Source organism: Sminthopsis crassicaudata, chromosome 2 (assembly GCF_048593235.1).
Source record: "Sminthopsis crassicaudata isolate SCR6 chromosome 2, ASM4859323v1, whole genome shotgun sequence".
In the NCBI taxonomy this organism is placed as follows: Eukaryota; Metazoa; Chordata; class Mammalia; order Dasyuromorphia; family Dasyuridae; genus Sminthopsis; species Sminthopsis crassicaudata.
The window spans coordinates 681706092-681722887 of NC_133618.1; the positions used below are offsets into that span (position 1 = coordinate 681706092).

A 16796-nucleotide genomic window follows, 5' to 3' on the forward strand; every position below is an offset into this window, starting at 1 on the left:
ACAAGGGTCATCTGAGGTCTACGAGAAGCTTTCCAGGGAGGGGGAGCCCCTCCTCTGGGAGGCAGCTCCTTCCATTCCGGGAGATCTCTCAGCATTAGAGAGAATGGAGCCTCAGTTCAGGAGCATCTTCTCCAGGGCTCTTCCACCCTGGAGAGCAGAGCTATTTATAGCAATCCTCTGAGAATGGTCACACAGAATCTCTTCGGAGCTCGCTTATTTGTCACAGGTCTGCTCTGCTGCGTGTTTTCTTAGCTGTTTCTTAGCTCTGGGGGCTGGAAAACGCAGCCCAAAGCTGAGTTGAACTCAGGGTCCGAGCCTGGCTGTTGATGCTCCTAGGGCAGTGACCATTACAATATTGTAATGTGGCTTTCCTGATGGAACCAGTTACCCTCATTGTTTAGGGGAAGCTGTGAGGGGATCGAAAGGCCTGGACTAAAGTCCTTCCTCTGACACTTCTTGGCTGTGAGACCACAGAGCCTCTTGTGGTTCTAGGTAGGAGTCTAAGACCCCAAGAGGCAGAGAGGGGACCAGTCTGGGTCGTCCCAAGTTCCTGGAGCAGTGCACAAGCTACCACAGCCCAGAAGAGGCCAGAAGTGGCAGGGGCAGTGGGAATGACTGGGGACTCCTGGGTTTGCAAGGGTTGACAAGTATCAATAAATGCCTTCTTCATGGAAAGTGGGAGTGGTGAATGGAGGTGCAGCTTGAGAATCTGGGGAAAAAAGAGACTGAGTATCCATGTTAAGGTTGAAATATTAATGCAAAAGTAAGTAAGGCCGGAGTGATGAATACTTGATCCATCAAGGGGCTCAGGAGCCCTGGAATCTCCATTCTTGCCTTTTGGAAGATCTGCCAGTTACCACCTAAAAGCCCTGCAGTATTTGTCAGCAGACACAAAATACCCTAGTCTCCTTCAGTAGAAGGTTCTCTACCAGGATAGCAGAAGATCAGCATCACTTAGAAACATTCAGAAAGTGCCCTTCCTAATTAATTTTGGTTTTGGATTGTGAGCCAGAAGCTCAGACACTTAGAGATAGGACTGGCAGCTGAGGACTTGTAGCCAGAAACATGGTAGAAGGACCACAAGACTTTTTATTATTTATTCTGGTTTTTAAAATTTTTTAAATTAAAGCTTTTTATTTTTAAAAATATATATGCGTGGACAATTCTTCGACATAAGCAAAACCTTGTGTTCCAATTTCCCCCTTCCCCCACCACGCCCTTCCCTGGATGGCTAATTGTCCAATATATGGAAATATGGTAGAAATATATATTAAATCTAATATATGCATATATATTTATACAATTATTGTGCTGAACAAGAAAAAAGGAGAACCAAAACAAAGTGCAAGCAAACAATAAAAAGAGTGACAATGCTCTTTGGTGAACCACACTCAGTTTCCATGGTCCTCACTCCAAGTGCACATGGCTTCCTTCATCACTGAACAATTGGAACTGGTTTGAATCATCTCATTGTTGAAGAGAGTGACATCCATCAGAATTTATCATTGTATAATCTTGCTGTTGTTGTGTATAATGTCCTCCTGGTTCTGCTCATTTCACTTGCTGATCATTTCTTATAGAACAATAATATTCCATAGCATTCATATGCCATCACTTATTCAGCTATTCTCATCCATTCAGTTTCCAGGTTCTGGCCACTAGGAAAAGGGCTGCTACAAACTTTTTTGCACACGTGGGTCCCTTTTCCTCCTTTAAGATCTCTTTGGGATATAATCCCAGCAGTAACAATGTTGGATGAAAGGGTAGGCACAGTTTGATAACTTTTGGGGCATAATTCCAGATTACTCTCCAGAATGGTTGGATTCTTTCACAATTCCACCAACAATGTATCAGGGTCCCAGTTTTCCCACATCCCCTCCAACATTTATCATTAACTTTTCCTGTCATTTTAGCCAATCTGAGAGGTGTTTTGTTATTTTTTCTATCTCTATGAAATTTTATTTGGCAATTTGATTGGTATGGCACTGAATAAGTAGACCAATTTAAGTAGAATTGTCATTTTTATTATATTAGCTTATCCTACCCATGAGCAATTGATATTTTTCTAATTGTTTAGATATGACTTTATTTGTGTGAGAAGTGTTTTGTGATTGTGTTCATGTAGTTCCTGGGTTTGTCTTGGCAGGTTGACCTCCAAATATTTCATTTTGTCCAGTTATTTTAAATTAAACTTCTCTTTTTATCTGTTGCTGAAGGGTTTTCTATATATCAGTAATATATAGAAAAGTTGATGATTTATGGGAGTTTATTTTATATCCTGCAACTTTGCTAAAGCTATTAATTGTTTCAAGTAGATTTTTGAATGTTTCTCTAAGATTATCATCTAATTGTCTGCACAGTGAAATGTATCCAAATTTTCTCCATTACAAATAATGCTTGCTGATGGTTTTAGATAAATGCTGCTTGTTATTTTAAGGAAACTTCCATTTATCCCTATGCTCTCTATTATTTTTAATAGGAATGGATGCTGTTTTTTGTCAAAAGCTTTTTCAGAATCTATTGAAATTATATGATTTCTGTTGATTTTTTTTTTTTTTTTGATGTCGTTAATTATGGCAATGGCTTTCCTAATATTGAACCAGCCCTACATTCCTGGTATAAATCCCACTTGGTCATAGTGTATTATCCTGCTGATAAGTTGTCATATCTTTGCTAATATTTTATTTAAAATTTTTGTACCACTATTCATTAGGGAGATTGATCTGTAATTTTCTTTCTCTGTTTTGGCTCTTCCTGATTTAGGTATCAGTACCATATTTGTGTCATAGAAGGAATTTGGCAGGATTTCTTCTTTACCCATTTTTCTAAATATTGACATAATATTGGAATTAATTGTTCTCTAAATGTTTGATAGAATTCACTTGTAAATCCATTTGGCCCTGGAGATTTTTTTCTTAGGGAACTGAGGCAGTGTTGTAGAAGAGAGTAGTGGTGGTTTGGGGATCTCCAGCTACTGCTTTCTTCTGCCACACCTTTTTAATCCCCTTTAGTGGTTTAGGATAACAGCCTTTGAGACTGTAAGGACCTCAGGAAGTGCCTAGATGCTGTTTAGCTTTTTCCACATATGCTTAGTAATCTTCCACTTCCTTAAGTCGGAATGTATGTATTTATCCCCCTATTGTGTTCTGACTCTTCTCAAATAACCCTTTTTATACTTAGCAACCTGCATGCTTTAGTCAGCACTTGGCTTACCTGCCAAATGGGAAGAAATAACAGCTAGAGAAAAGGCTGTTGAGAATATAAACTAATTTTCTTATACAACAGAGAAGGATGGTGAAAACTTATGAGCATCACCACTCTGTGACACAACAAAGGGTAGTCGAGAGGGAAAAACAATAAAAATAAACACTTGAAAAGAGACCCAACTAAATAAAGCCATCCTGAAAGAATTTAATTAATAATAGGAGGGTGTTGTGTTTTGCTTTCTAGAGCCCCCAAGTTGAGGCGACAAAACGGAAGGTTGCTTTCTAGAGCCACCACACTGGGGTGATTAAAATATCCTGCTTTCTAGAGCCCCCATGTCGGGGTGATTAAAATATACCTTCCTAGTGGAGAAGTGATTGTGGAAAATGGAGTCCATTTATTACAAGGACTTTCCCCTTTTATCCTCTTATATTCTTAAGTAACAAAAACACTGGGCATGTGCTACTGCACATGTGGGACCACCTCAACAACTTGCTATTGTATGTAGTTTGCCGCCTGGTATCACTTTCCACCTGGTATCACTCTGCTTCAATCTCAACACAAGTTGTGACTTCTCAGGAAGGCCCAGAGCCCTTGGGGGGATGGGGAGCCGAACAGGACATTGTCATCAGGTTCCCTCTGGGCTGAAGGGTCTCTTATACCTCACCCAGAGTTTCCCCCACAATCTGTTACCCTCTACAGAGGGCAACACAGAAACAAAAATGGAAAAGATCCTCAGGGATTTTTATTGCAAAATTATTTTAGCATCAATGATACCATTCCACAACATGGAAACTAACATCATATCTTTGATTTGCTGATAGAGGAAGTTGGAACAGTATTGAAGAGGACAAATGAGAGAAAAATCAGCTGGGCTGGATTAAGGTTACCCAGAAGAAGTTCCAACTGGACATGACACAACTTGGGTGGATTGAGAGATCAATTTCAATGTATTTAACCGAGAGAAAGACATCCCAGTTTTGGAAAAACATCTTGGACCTTTTAATTTAAAAAAAAGTAATTAAAAGAAATCAGTGATTTGGGATCCATATATTTGCTTTTCCGTGTATGTAAAATATTAATGAGAATCCATATAAATTTAATGCTTTTTTGATGGGGATGTGGAGGAATGGGCAGGCTTTGCCAAGATATTTTCTCTTAGATCATATCAAATTAAATGAAAAATGATACAAGATCCCATGGTACTGATTATTGCTTGCCAACAAATAAAAACCTTTGATTTGCTCAAACAAAATGCCACCTTAAAAACTGTTTTCCAGCATGAAGTCTTCCAGGCAAATGTTGACATTAGAGGAAAACAAGCCAAAGATGTAGTAATAGAAATGCATTTGTTCTGTGTCTCTCTGATGATTAATCCCACATGAGGAATAAATGCCCTTGCTGCAGGTGTTTATCACTAGAGGTGGGGGAGATCTCAGAAAGACTCTAAAATGAAGAGGGGAGACCCTGGGACAGTGAGGTCCTCCAGATGCTGTTGTTTATAACTGATGTGTAGAAGAATCCCTAAGATACTCTCCATGCTTTATGGCTGCTAACACCTCTTTGGAATCAGCAAGAGCTTGTCTCTCTTATTTAACCTCTGGTCTAACTTTGATCCCTTAAATTGACCCAGTTCCATAAAAACTTTGCTCATGTCTCCACAGGTAATGAGGGATGATCAACTTTAAACTTTGCCCATGTCTCCATGGGTGAAGGATGATCAACTTTAAACTTTGCTCATGTCTCCGTGGGTGAAAGATGATCAATTTTCTCACTCCTTTCTTGGGGAAAACCTTGATTCTTCAAAAAGGTTTTATAGTCTTCATCAGACTCAGCATCGCTCAGAAGGGCAGAGGATGTAGGAGTGAGATGCGGCTGTCTTTGACCTTTCTTCATGAAAGGTGATCTTAATCAATGCAAGCAAGTGCTTCCTCTTCTTTTATTAAGTTTGTCTTTTTTTTTATCAAATGTTGCATTAAGTGGCCAAAGACGCTTTCCCCCTTTTTGATTATCCTTCTTAAGACTGAAGGATCAATTCTAATCAGAAGACAAAAGTACTTTCCCTATAACATCCTTGAGTGGTAGGTAATAAAAAGTGCCATCCCTATTTTCGACCATTATCCCCATTTTATGGATGAACATGGTAGCTGGGGTCAGAAAGGTCAAATGAATTGTTGGCAGCTGCTAAGTGTCACAGACAAGATTCAAACCCAAGCCTTGCCCTCCTATCCAGAGGTGGAGAGAAAAAGAAAGACTTGGAGAGGGCAGATCCGCAGGGGGAAGGAAGGGAGCAGAAGGGTGGTATAGTGAGCAGCAATGACATGTTTAGATGACACACCAGGTCTCTGTCCCACAGAAGGAGAAGATATTATGGATGTAGGGACTGACTGGCAGACTGTCTCTTCATTGTGCTCACACCTTTCACCTTTTCCCACCACCACTGATGCTCATCTCACCTGGGACAGGTGTGAACACGGCTTTTTGCCCCTCTCCACTGTTTCCCTAAACGTGTCTCACAAAACCAAAGGGAGAGAAGGCACCTGAACGACTCGTCTTGTCTGCTCATAACCTGTAAGCATCTCTCCTGTAACACACACAGGTACCTAGGCCTTATGCAGGCTTTGCTTGTGTTCCAGTGAAGGGGAACCCGCCTCCTCCTATGCAGCCATTCCCCCAGCCATCTGGAGCTCGGATCTCCCTGAGAGGATCTTCCTACTGACATGAGCCTGAAATTAGAGGCTGGCCCGGCCTCCCAAGTTTTGCAGCCCCCGGGGGCAGAGATTCCAGAAGGAAGACACAGAGGCCCCGGGGCCATTTGCTGCCCTGGGGGCCTGAGCGCTGCCTCCCAGCTTGTCTCACAATGCTGGGCTCTGAGGCGTATCCATGTGCTGTCTGTTGTCAGGAGCTGGTGAAAGCTCTGTTCGGACCTGGGCAGCCTCCTCCGTGTCTGAAGTGCTGCGTTTTGGATTCTTTCTTATTCTAATTAGCATCCTACCTAGGTTTGTCAGCCCTCAAGGACAAGGGCCAAGCACGCCTGATGTGTGCCCCCAGGGCAGGACCAGGCTGGTCTGCAGCTCCCAATGAGCTCTTGTCTCAGCCTTCGAGAATGTGAGCTTGCTCAGCGTGGGAGCCGTCCCGAGTGCTGATATGTGTGGACTCCGTGGTCCTGTGCTCAGTAAGCCCTTCTAGAGCCTTTCCCAAATCCGCTTAAGGGAATGGATGAATAAATAAGTAACTGCGAATGGAGGTCGCGGTAGAGGAAGGAAGTCTCCTAGAAGCCCTTCTTCCAGCAGCAGCGACAACAGAAGAAAGCGCTTCCCTTCGGAAGTATTTCAGCTGGCCGCTCACTCACCTTGCGCGTGTCTAGAACAACGGCTTCCCCTTCTGCTCCTAGCCCAGGACTCTGCAGAGGACCAGCAGAGGGGAGGATGCCCCACGGGAGGAGGGCAAAAGCCCTCCTCTTTCCTCCCCTTTTTTTCGGATGCTCCCAGGGGTCCTCTTGACAAAGGAGAAACAGCTTTCTCTCTGCCTTGGGATCCGGACTGGGGATGAATTTGAGCCTCTTCTGCCTACAGGTGCATCTGTTCACCTTTTCCTGAAAGGGACTGGAGCTTTTGGTACCTTGAGGGTGCTGGCTATTTGTGCCGGGGCCCCTGGTGGTGCCAGTCAGGGGTGGGGGCACTCAGCCGCTGCTGTGGCAGGAGCTTGGCTATCTGGCAGACTGGCGAGCCCGCAGGGGCTCCACGTCCAAGTGGCTCCCTCTGTGCCCCGAGTCTGCAGAATCAGGGGTGACTGGCCAGCTTCATCATTCTTCTCAGGGGTTATAGTTGTCATCCCTCAGACTCCAGGATGGTTCCGAGTCCTCCCTCTGCTCATCTTCTTCAGCCTGTGCCATCTTGTCCATTTCTCTTGTCAGTTGTTCACGGAGAAACCAGGCAGCTGATGGACGTCTTCTGGGTTCTCCCTTAGGGAGATTGAAGCAGCCCATTGGTTCTTTCTGTTCTCCCTCGTTCTCACCCATGGCCCTCATCCCCTTTCCTAGTCATTCATACCCTTGATAGATGACAAAGCCCCTTCCCTCTCTGAGCCTCAGTTTCCCTTCAGTGCCTAGTCCTAGGCTTATCTCCCCATTCTGCATTATTCTTATTAATTGGCCTGTGCTTCCCATGGCTTTGCCATCCCAAAGTCATTGCTGTCAAGCTCCTCTCAGCATCCGAGGCATAGATAAAGTTCTTTACCAAGCCTGAGCACAAATTAAAATCAATCACTGCACACGTTCTCCTCCATAATTGATGAGCCTCTCAGGCGGGCTTAATTACCTAGTAGCCCTTGCGCGAGGAGGGGGGGGGTGTGCCGAAGCTAGTTTGGACCCACCGGCCGATTGTTAACATTTCAGAAATCTTACCAGCGGAGGTTTGGGGGTTATTTTATGGATTATCTAGATGTCAGCAAGTGAGGGAGAAGGATACATTGCCGATTTAATTGAAAAGTGGTGTGTGTGTGTATGTGTGTGTGTGAGTGTGTGTGTGTGAGTGTGTGTGTGTGTGAGTGTGTGTGTGTGTGTGAGAGTGTGTGTGTGTGAGTGTGTGTGTGTGAGTGTGTGTGTGTGTGAGTGTGTGTGTGTGTGTGTGTGAGTGTGTGTGTGTGTGAGTGTGTGTGTGAGTGTGTGTGTGAGTGTGTGTGTGAGTGTGTGTGTGAGTGTGAGTGTGAGTGTGTGTGTGAGTGTGTGAGTGTGTGAGTGTGTGTGTGAGTGTGTGTGTGTGTGAGTGTGTGTGTGTGAGAGTGTGTGTGTGTGAGTGTGTGTGTGAGTGTGTGTGTGTGTGAGTGTGTGTGTGAGTGTGTGTGTGTGAGTGTGTGTGTGTGTGAGTGTGTGTGTGTGTGAGAGTGTGTGTGTGTGAGTGTGTGTGTGTGAGAGTGTGTGTGTGTGAGTGTGTGTGTGAGTGTGTGTGTGAGTGTGTGTGTGTGTGAGTGTGTGTGTGTGAGTGTGTGTGTGAGAGTGTGTGTGTGTGAGTGTGTGTGTGAGTGTGTGTGTGAGTGTGTGTGAGTGTGAGTGTGTGAGTGTGTGTGTGTGAGTGTGTGTGTGTGAGTGTGTGTGTGAGTGTGTGTGTGTGAGTGTGTGTGTGTGAGTGTGTTTGAGTGTGTGTGTGAGTGTGTGTGTGAGTGTGTGTGTGTGTGTGTGTGAGTGTGTGTGTGAGAGTGTGTGTGTGAGTGTGTGTGTGTGAGTGTATGTGTGTGAGGATGTGTGTACGGGTATGTGTGTGAGTGTGTGTGAGTGTGTGTGAGTGTGTGTGTGTGTGTGTGTGTTGAGCTGGTTTTTAAGCCTTTGCCAGCATCTCCTCATGCCTTTGTTCTCCCAACACGAGGCCCCATCAATGGCAGATGAAGCTCAGCAGCCTTCCTGGGGCCGTTGGGCTCGTTTGGCAGGCTCCCTCCATGGGTTTCATCATCAATAGCTAATGAAGCAGCTTTAACAAGACAAGCTGGAGAATTCAGAGAAAGGCACTTCTAAAGGGAAGGCTCAGAGCATGGCGGCTGCCCGCAGGGCTCCGGGCCCGTCTGTGTTGCCAGACCACTGACTTTCCTCTCCATTAGGAATGTATGAAAGAGTATGTTGGGGCCTGAAGGAGTGGAAGGAGGCAGGAGGAGACCTGGGCCTAAATCCAGCCTCCGTGTGCTCAAAGACAAGCCCCTTCTCGTTCCACGTGGTCATTTATTGCCTGTGTGATTTGAGGTAGTCCCTAAACTTGGCAAAATCAGGGGGATTGTACCCGATGTCCCCGTGGACCCTTCTGGCTCTCAGTGCTGAGCTGGGAGAAGGGAGGCACTGCGGGCCCCCACAAGAGGAAACGGCCCCGGGCGATGGCTCTCCCAGAGGCAGGGTGGCCTGCACAGTCCATCCAGACCTCCGGATTCTCCTTGTGGGGAAGGCCCTGGGAGAGTGCTTGGTGATGTCTGGCTGCCCATAACTCAGGGGCTGCTTTGTCCTTCCCCTGGATGCTGGGGAGACAACGAGGAATGGGGCACAATTGGGGTGATGTCCGAATGAAGGGAATGGTGTGGGGACTGTGTAGTCGGAGCCTGTGATTTCAGACAGATTTTATTTTCTTTGTTTATTGGAATTTATTTTTGTTTATAAAGACATTGTTAAAAGTCCAAATGGGGGACAGAGAAGCGCAGAAGGCAGGGAGAATGAGTGAGCATGTACTCCGTAAGTATGTGAAGATGGCAAAGGGGGAGAGATGCCGAGGGAGGCTTAAACAAAGGGAGCAACCCTTCTGAGAAGAGTGGGAGAAGCGGGAGCCACGGGTGAAATCACGAGGGGAGCGTTTCCGTTAAGATGTGTGTGGAGCAGTAAGAAATAAAGTCTGAGAAGAGCTGACTGAAAGCTCGCTCTCTCTGCATCATCCCAGAAAGCTTCTGAATTTGCCCAGCTCAGGGGCCTTCTAGGCTTAGCGGCAGAGCTGGGGAAGCAGGCCACTTCCTGGCTTGAAACATGTTGTGGGCAATGGGCAGAGAACGGGCAAGGGCCCCGGCGGGGAGGTGCAGCTCCCAGACTCCTCTGGGGGTTCACGCCGGTGGCTGGAGAAGCTGCCGTGCTCTTCGCTCCCAGGGGTGGGTCTAGTTCTGCTCGCGTCGGTCATGGTAGGGTCTGTTCTCCATACACTCAATTAATTATTTTTCATTATATTTTGCTTCCTGCTGAAGCACACCGAGAAGGTATACAGACATAACCAAGTATTATGTAACCCCCCTCCCCTTCTCCACAACCAGAGAGCAGGGCGTGATCCTTCGGAGGATCTGTGCGCTCCCGTGGAAGGTGCCTCCACACTCACGGTTACTCTCCCCAAACTCTTCCATATCTGTGTCCGCGCTCTCTCGGGTCTGCTCAATAATCCTGCCTCAGTTCATGCCAGTCTTCTCAGGATTTTCCAAGACCACCGTGAGGAGTATTGCTGCACCCTGGCCTTCCACACCCCCTTGGTATTTCGAGCCTGATTCTGGTCTCTCTTCAGAAATCTCGGCTTTCCAAATGGCCGAGGAGTTTGGGGGACCCAGGCTCAGAACTGATCAGAAATGAGGGCTGTGGAAGACCCGGCCAGTAGCAAAGGGGGACCCTGACCTTTGAGACTGGGACCAGGGCTTCACGCCTGTTTCTCATCCCATCCCCACCGATCCTCCCCAAACTCTGCTCTCCACCCAGTCTCCATCAAGCCAAGGCTAGTGCAGGGCAGCGGAAGCCCCCTCCTCCCACTGCTTCCCCCTTTTCCCATGGAGGGACCGGGCTCTCTGTTTTCCACTGATTCATCTGCAGCAAGAACCTCTCTCTGCTTGTGGCTGGGGTGGGACTTGCCCACGAGGCACAGGGAATGGGGCACCGGACATGGCCGACGTGCTGCCGGGCTTTGCCCCCTGCTTAAAACCCTCCCCACCTTCGGTTCGGGGGCTGCCCCGGCAGCACCCCGAGCTAAGCCCCCCTCGGGCCGCTGCCGATGCTCGCCCTCGCCCTTTGTCTTGTCCTTTTTCTGCCGAAGGCGTCATCGGATTTTCCTCATTTTCAGGTGGGTGAGACCATGTAGCACAGCACAGGCTGAACGGAGACTCCTGGAGCCTCGAGTGAGGGTTCCCTGGGCTCCCCTCCACCTGGCGCAACAACTTCACGATGTCCAAGAAGGGCGGCAGCAGCCGAACCAAGGGGGAGAAGCCCGACGCCTTAGCCGCCTTGCAAGCTGCCAATGAGGACCTCCGGGCCAAGCTCACAGACATCCAGATAGAGCTCCAGCAAGAGAAGAGCAAGGTAGGAGTGTCCCCGGGGCTGTGGGGGCTTGGGCGCCCGGGCCGTGGCAGGGGTTGGTGGCGGCACAAGGGGCCAGTCATTGCAGGAATAATTATAGCTCACATCTCCATGGCAACCCCATTAGACAGGGAATATCCCTCCCTGGCCCCCTTCGAGAGATGAGGAAAACTGAGGCCCAGAAAGCCTAAATGACTTGGGGAAGAGCTACGGGCCTTGCAAGTGAGATAGAGACAAGCCAGAATTCATTCTGCTGGGAATTGGAATCTCCAGGGGGAGAATGACCTTGGCTACCTCTGAGTCCCAGGGGCACTTGCACAAGGAGCTCACCCTTTGTGACAGAAAGAACCAATGGATGTTCAGAAGCCAGCTGGGGACTCCTGCCCAGCCTTCACTCGAGGACCCCGGGCCCCAGACCTGTTGGAAGTCTGTCTGTCCCGAAGCAGTGCCCCCCCCCCCCGAAATGCTGCCCCGTATAGTCAGCAGTTGCTGTCCACGGTCTGCCCTCACGGGGCAAAGAGCAGGAGGCACCAAGCCCAGAGGATGCCAGGACTAAGGCAGGGGCTCCGGCCCAGGTCACACGAGGAGTGAGCCCAGAAAGAGCCAGAACTCTCCAACCCTGACTCTAACCCATCATGATGGCAGCCAGATTAGGAGGCAGGCCCCCCGGGGCTTCTAAGAGTCTCTGTGGGAGACAACAGAGGCCCGGCTTCTGAGGCACAGAAAGTGCTGCGGGCTCCGTCTGCCCCCCGTGACTGGGGCCACCGGCAGCTCCCCTCCCTCCCCCAGTTCTCGGGCAGGCTTCTTAATCTCTTTGGATCTCCTCAGAAAACCGAAGGGGGTGAGTGAGTGAAGAGCAGAGGTCCCTCCTCCCTCGGTTATCCCAGTTCTGTAATAGGAGAAGAGTGACATGGGTGCTGGGACCGGGCTCTGCCCCAGGGACCAGTGGCAGATGTCAAGCAGGAAATGCAGATGGAGCCTCTGGTTTCGTGTCCCGTCATGCAAGGAATTGTGCTTGTTCAGTGTGTGTGTGTGTGTGTGTGTGTGTGTGTGTGTGTGTGTGTGTGTGTGTGGTGTGTGTATACTGTGTGTTGTGTTGTGTGTACATGTGTGTTGAGATTTGTATGTGATCCAGGTGTCCGGATGCTCCCCAGCATCGAGGGATCTTAACCACCAGCCCGTGGAGATGGGTTTTTAGGAGGAGCTTCACCCACACCCTGGCAGCTCCCTCCCAAACACACTCACACACCGTTCTTAATCTGGCAGCAGGGAGGGGGGGGAAGAGGTTCAGGGGAGCAGGGGAGGAAGCTTCTATCAGGGGAGTGGGGAGGAGGCCTCCATCAGGGAGCAGGGGAGGAGGCCTCCATCAGGGGAGTGGGGAGGAGGCCTCCATCAGGGAGCAGGGGAGGAGGCCTCCATCAGGGAGCAGGGGAGGAGGCCTCCATCAGGGAGCAGGGGAGGAGGCCTCCATCAGGGAGCAGGGGAGGAGGCCTCCATCAGGGGAGTGGGGAGGAGGCCTCCATCAGGGGAGTGGGGAGGAGGCCTCCATCAGGGGAGTGGGGAGGAGGCCTCCATTAGGGGAGCAGGGGAGGAGGCCTCCATCAGGGAGCAGGGGAGGAGGCCTCCATCAGACTAGTGGGAAAGCAGGGATGGGAAGAGGCTAGGTGATGATCACCCATGACCCGGCCTGGCCGTGCTGGAATCGGCAGCAACTCTCGATTCTCCCTTCTGGTGCCCCAGCAAACAGTGGAGAAGGCCGGCTACGTTTGTCTCTCGCTGGCTCCCGGCTTTTCCTAATGCTCGGCCACCAGCGCTTAGCCTGGGACCTCTTCTCTGGGACTCTGTGGGATTAGCCCCAGAGACCCAAACCTTAGAGGTTAGACCCTGGAGGCCGAACTTCATTATTCACCAGCTGTGCTTTTAGGGCTCATTCTGAACGTGGCAAAGAAGAGCAAGACGTGAGCCTTTCCCTGGAAAATAAAACAAGTAGCCAGTGTGGGCTTGGCCTGGCAGAGAGGCTGCCCAGTGTGGATGCAGGGGACGCATCCCTGCTCGCAGACTTTCCGGTCTGCACAAGAGAGTGAGAAGTGCCCAAGAAGGCTCACGGATAAGGGAAATGAGGAGACCTCTGTTGTGCTCCCCACCCCCCACTTTGGGCCAGTTGGAAGAAGGTTTTCTGAGGGAAATAATACTATTGATGGGCCCTGAAGGAAGGAGAGGTTCCACAAAGTCTTAGAGGGAGAAGGACTCTAGAAGTCCCTAGACCACTGTGTCCAGATCTTCCCTGCAAGTGGTCATCCAACCTTTCCTTGAAAACCTAACTGGTGGGGAATTCTGTCTCGAGGCAACCTGGGCCATTTTTAATTAGTTCAATGCTTAGGTCATGTTTCCTTAGTTGCTTCAGAATCTGCCTTAGTGGGATCCTCCCCATTGCTCCTGGGTCTGTCCAGTTGGGCCAACCAGGACAGAGTTCCTCCTTCTCCAATACGAATGAGCTCCAGCACTTGAATTCAGTTCCATTTCCTCCCCAAATCTCTCCTTCTCCAGGCTAAAAATCTCCCACTCATTCCATTGCCCAAATATTAACAAGATAAATGGCACGCTCTCAAGCCGTGGTGGGCAAAGACAAAGAGCTAAGAGTGAGCAGAAGAGAGTGAGAGAGAGAAAGCAGCTCAGTTTGGCTAAGATTCAGAGAACAAGAGGGGAAGCAACGTGAGATGAGGCTAAAAAGGCAGCTTGGAGGCAGGTTAGGGAGTCGGGCAGGGGGGAGCTACTGAATATTTAGGGTAGAGGAGTGCCATGGCAAAGTAGCAGTGGTTTAAGAGCATTTCTCACACAGTGGTGAATGTGGCAAAGTGGATTCATGGGGAAGAGCCCTCGTGGAGCTAAGGGTCTGGTGAAAAGATCAGGGGAGCATATCCATACACACACATATATGTATATGTATGTAGTATGTGTATAAATGTATACACACACACACACACACACACACACACATATATATATATATATATATATATATATATATATATATATATATATATATATATATATATATATACACACACACATATACACATTAAATCCCCCCATAAAAATATGCCCAAGTTCTTTCTTGACATCAGGATTGCATATGTGCCATTCTCTTTCCATTAAAGGCCCTTCTGGGGGCTGTCTCTGGAGATAATCAGACAAACAGCCAGCTTTTTCAATGGCAGTAGCATTTCCTCCTGCCCTGCTGAGGTGTTGGGCCCCACTCCCTCAGCTGCCCTGCTCCCCTTGGTCTTCAGGAAAGGTTTATTTTACAAATGGTGAAGCTCGTGCTCTGTCGGAGATTTCGTGACAAGTGTCACATTGCAGAATGACCCCGTGGGCTGTGGCGTTCGGTTTCCAGCGCAGTCCATTTGTCAGGAAGAGAGTTTATTTAATATGTCTCTGCTCTCCAGGGTCTGAGTTAGAAACAAATCCTTCCCGAGCTCCATTTCCTCAGAAATATTACACCATAACCACAGATTTGGAAAGGCACCATGGGGGAAACAGAATAGGGCTTGATTGGAGCCAGGGTCCCCGAGAAGAGAGCAGAGCAAGGAGCAGGGGGTGGACAGGTTAGAGATGCAGCTGGGTTCAAGTGAAAGAAAAAAAAAAATCTAACTCCTTTCTCAAAAAGCTGTCGTGAGCACGTGTCACTGGATGGTGTGTTAATAGCAAAGGCTGTCTGCTCATTGGCTGGAGGGATTAACCAAGAAAGTTCTCATTCTAGGCTATTAATTGGACTTGATGAACTTTTGGTTCCTTTCTAATACTGAGGGTCTAGGATTCCGGACCCTGCCATCAGCTCCCCATGGTTGTAGGAGGAGGAGGAGGAGCTATATGACTCTTCACCCAGTGAACCTTGGATCATCATAGGATCGACACACCTGGGCTGAGGGCAAAACCCATGATGGTCTTGGCTGAGAGCAAACAGTAAAATGACAAAGTCAAAAAAATTGTTAATTTCTGCCCTGAAGGTCTTTCTCAAGGACATATATTTGTTTTTGTTTGTTTGTTTGTTTTTTGTTTTGTTTTTTTTATAGTTTTTACTTAGCAGATATATGCATGGGTAATTTTACAGCATTGACAATTGCCAAACCTTTTGCTCCAATTTTTCCCCTCCTCCTTTTCTTCCCCCCATGGCAGGTTGACCAATACATGTTAAATATGTTAAAGTATAAATTAAATAAAATATATGTATACATGAAGAACAGATATTTGTTGCTAAGGAAGTGCCAGCTTCATGTCATTTGGTCACCCTTCTGTTCATTTTTCTTTCCTAAAGGCAATGTCTTCATGCTTCCTCATCAGAGTCACAGTCAGTCCAGTACAGCCAGTCTCACTTTGCCGGTCTCAGAATGGTCCCAGTTTGGGGCAGCGGAGATTGCTGCTTTGTGCTAATATGGAAAGGGAGCCTGACCCAATGGCCAGTGGTCGAGTGAGCCCCTGGGATATTAGTTGGTCAGGGTTCGGAGGCACAAAGAAGCCCCGTCTCCTATCAGCAGGACTAAATGGGAGACTAAATTTCAGTGGGGCAGAGGTGAGCAGGAGCAGTTAGCCAGAAGGTAAAGATTCAATCCAGAAAAAGTCTTTAAATGGAAGAAGACTCAAAATCTGAGAGGAAAAAATGTGGGAATGTAAAACAAACAGGTCTGTTGAGTACAAATGGAATTTAGCTTCTCTTTGGGGTGATGGCTGTAAAAATGGGGGGCTTGGTGTGGGTACCTCTGAGTGCACAACTCTCCATCTGGATTGGGAACCATAATAACTGTGCTTTGGAGAAACTCAAGATGGCTCCAGCTCGCCATTCAAGGCTAATCAGATTTCAAGCGCTTACCTTGAAAGAGCCTTCCTTGTCCCTGGCTCATTATGTGCTTAAATCCCATTTTCCTCTGTAGCATTGCCTTGGGATTCCCAGGGGGCACCGTTTCTAGAGGTGTTTGTGTGAGTCTCAGACTTTGAAACATCCTCTGCTTCTTTTCCTGTGGGACAGCTTTCTGATGATTATAAGAAGTTTCAATTCCTAGTGCCTGGCGGAATGCAAAGGCTCTCTGTCACTGGGAGCTTATGAAGGAGCTGGGCTCTGGCCATTTTGGAGGGGAGGTAGCTGCCCCCTGATCCTGTCTACTGCTTTGGTGGGGCAGCACGTCCCTTCTGCACTTGCCATATGATGCTATGGACAACACAGACGAAAAACGAGAGAAATAAGAGAAAGAAAAAGTATGCTTCAATTGCCTTCAGACTCCATCAGTTCTCTCTCTGGAGGGGGATAGCATTTTTCATCACAAGTGATACAGAATTGGATCATGGTATTGCTGAGAATAGATAAGTTGATCATCGTACAATATTGCTTTTACTCTATGTGGCATTCTCCTGCTCCTGCTCATTTCACTTTGCATCAATTCATGTAAGTCTTTCCAGGTCTTTCTGTTGGTATCCTGCTTGTTATTTCTAATGGCACAGTGGTACTAAATCACAATTATTTACAACAACTTGTTCATCCCTTCCTCTGTTGATGGATATCACTTCAATTTCCAATTCTTTGTCACTACTAAGAGAGCTGCTATGAATGTTTTTGCACATGTGGGTTCTTTTCCATTTTTATGATCTCTTTGGGGTACAGACTAAGCAGTGGTATTGGTGGATCAAGGATATGCATATCCCTTTGGTTGAATCAGTATACAACTCCACCAGTGGTTTTTTAGTATCTCAATTTTTCTGTTAGGATTACTAGGTAAGAACTCAAGTTGATATATAAAAGATTATACAG

At 47.8% G+C, this 16796-nt stretch overlaps 1 protein-coding gene across 1 annotated transcript in view; it reads left to right on the forward strand.

Moving 5' to 3' along the window:
* Positions 1 to 16796, forward strand: part of JAKMIP3 (Janus kinase and microtubule interacting protein 3) — a 157382-nt gene that overhangs the window by 43883 nt on the left and 96703 nt on the right. The window contains 1 exon segment of the mRNA XM_074297199.1: positions 10764 to 10999. Within this exon segment, the coding sequence (XP_074153300.1) occupies positions 10865 to 10999 (135 nt within the window). The 5' untranslated portion in view covers positions 10764 to 10864.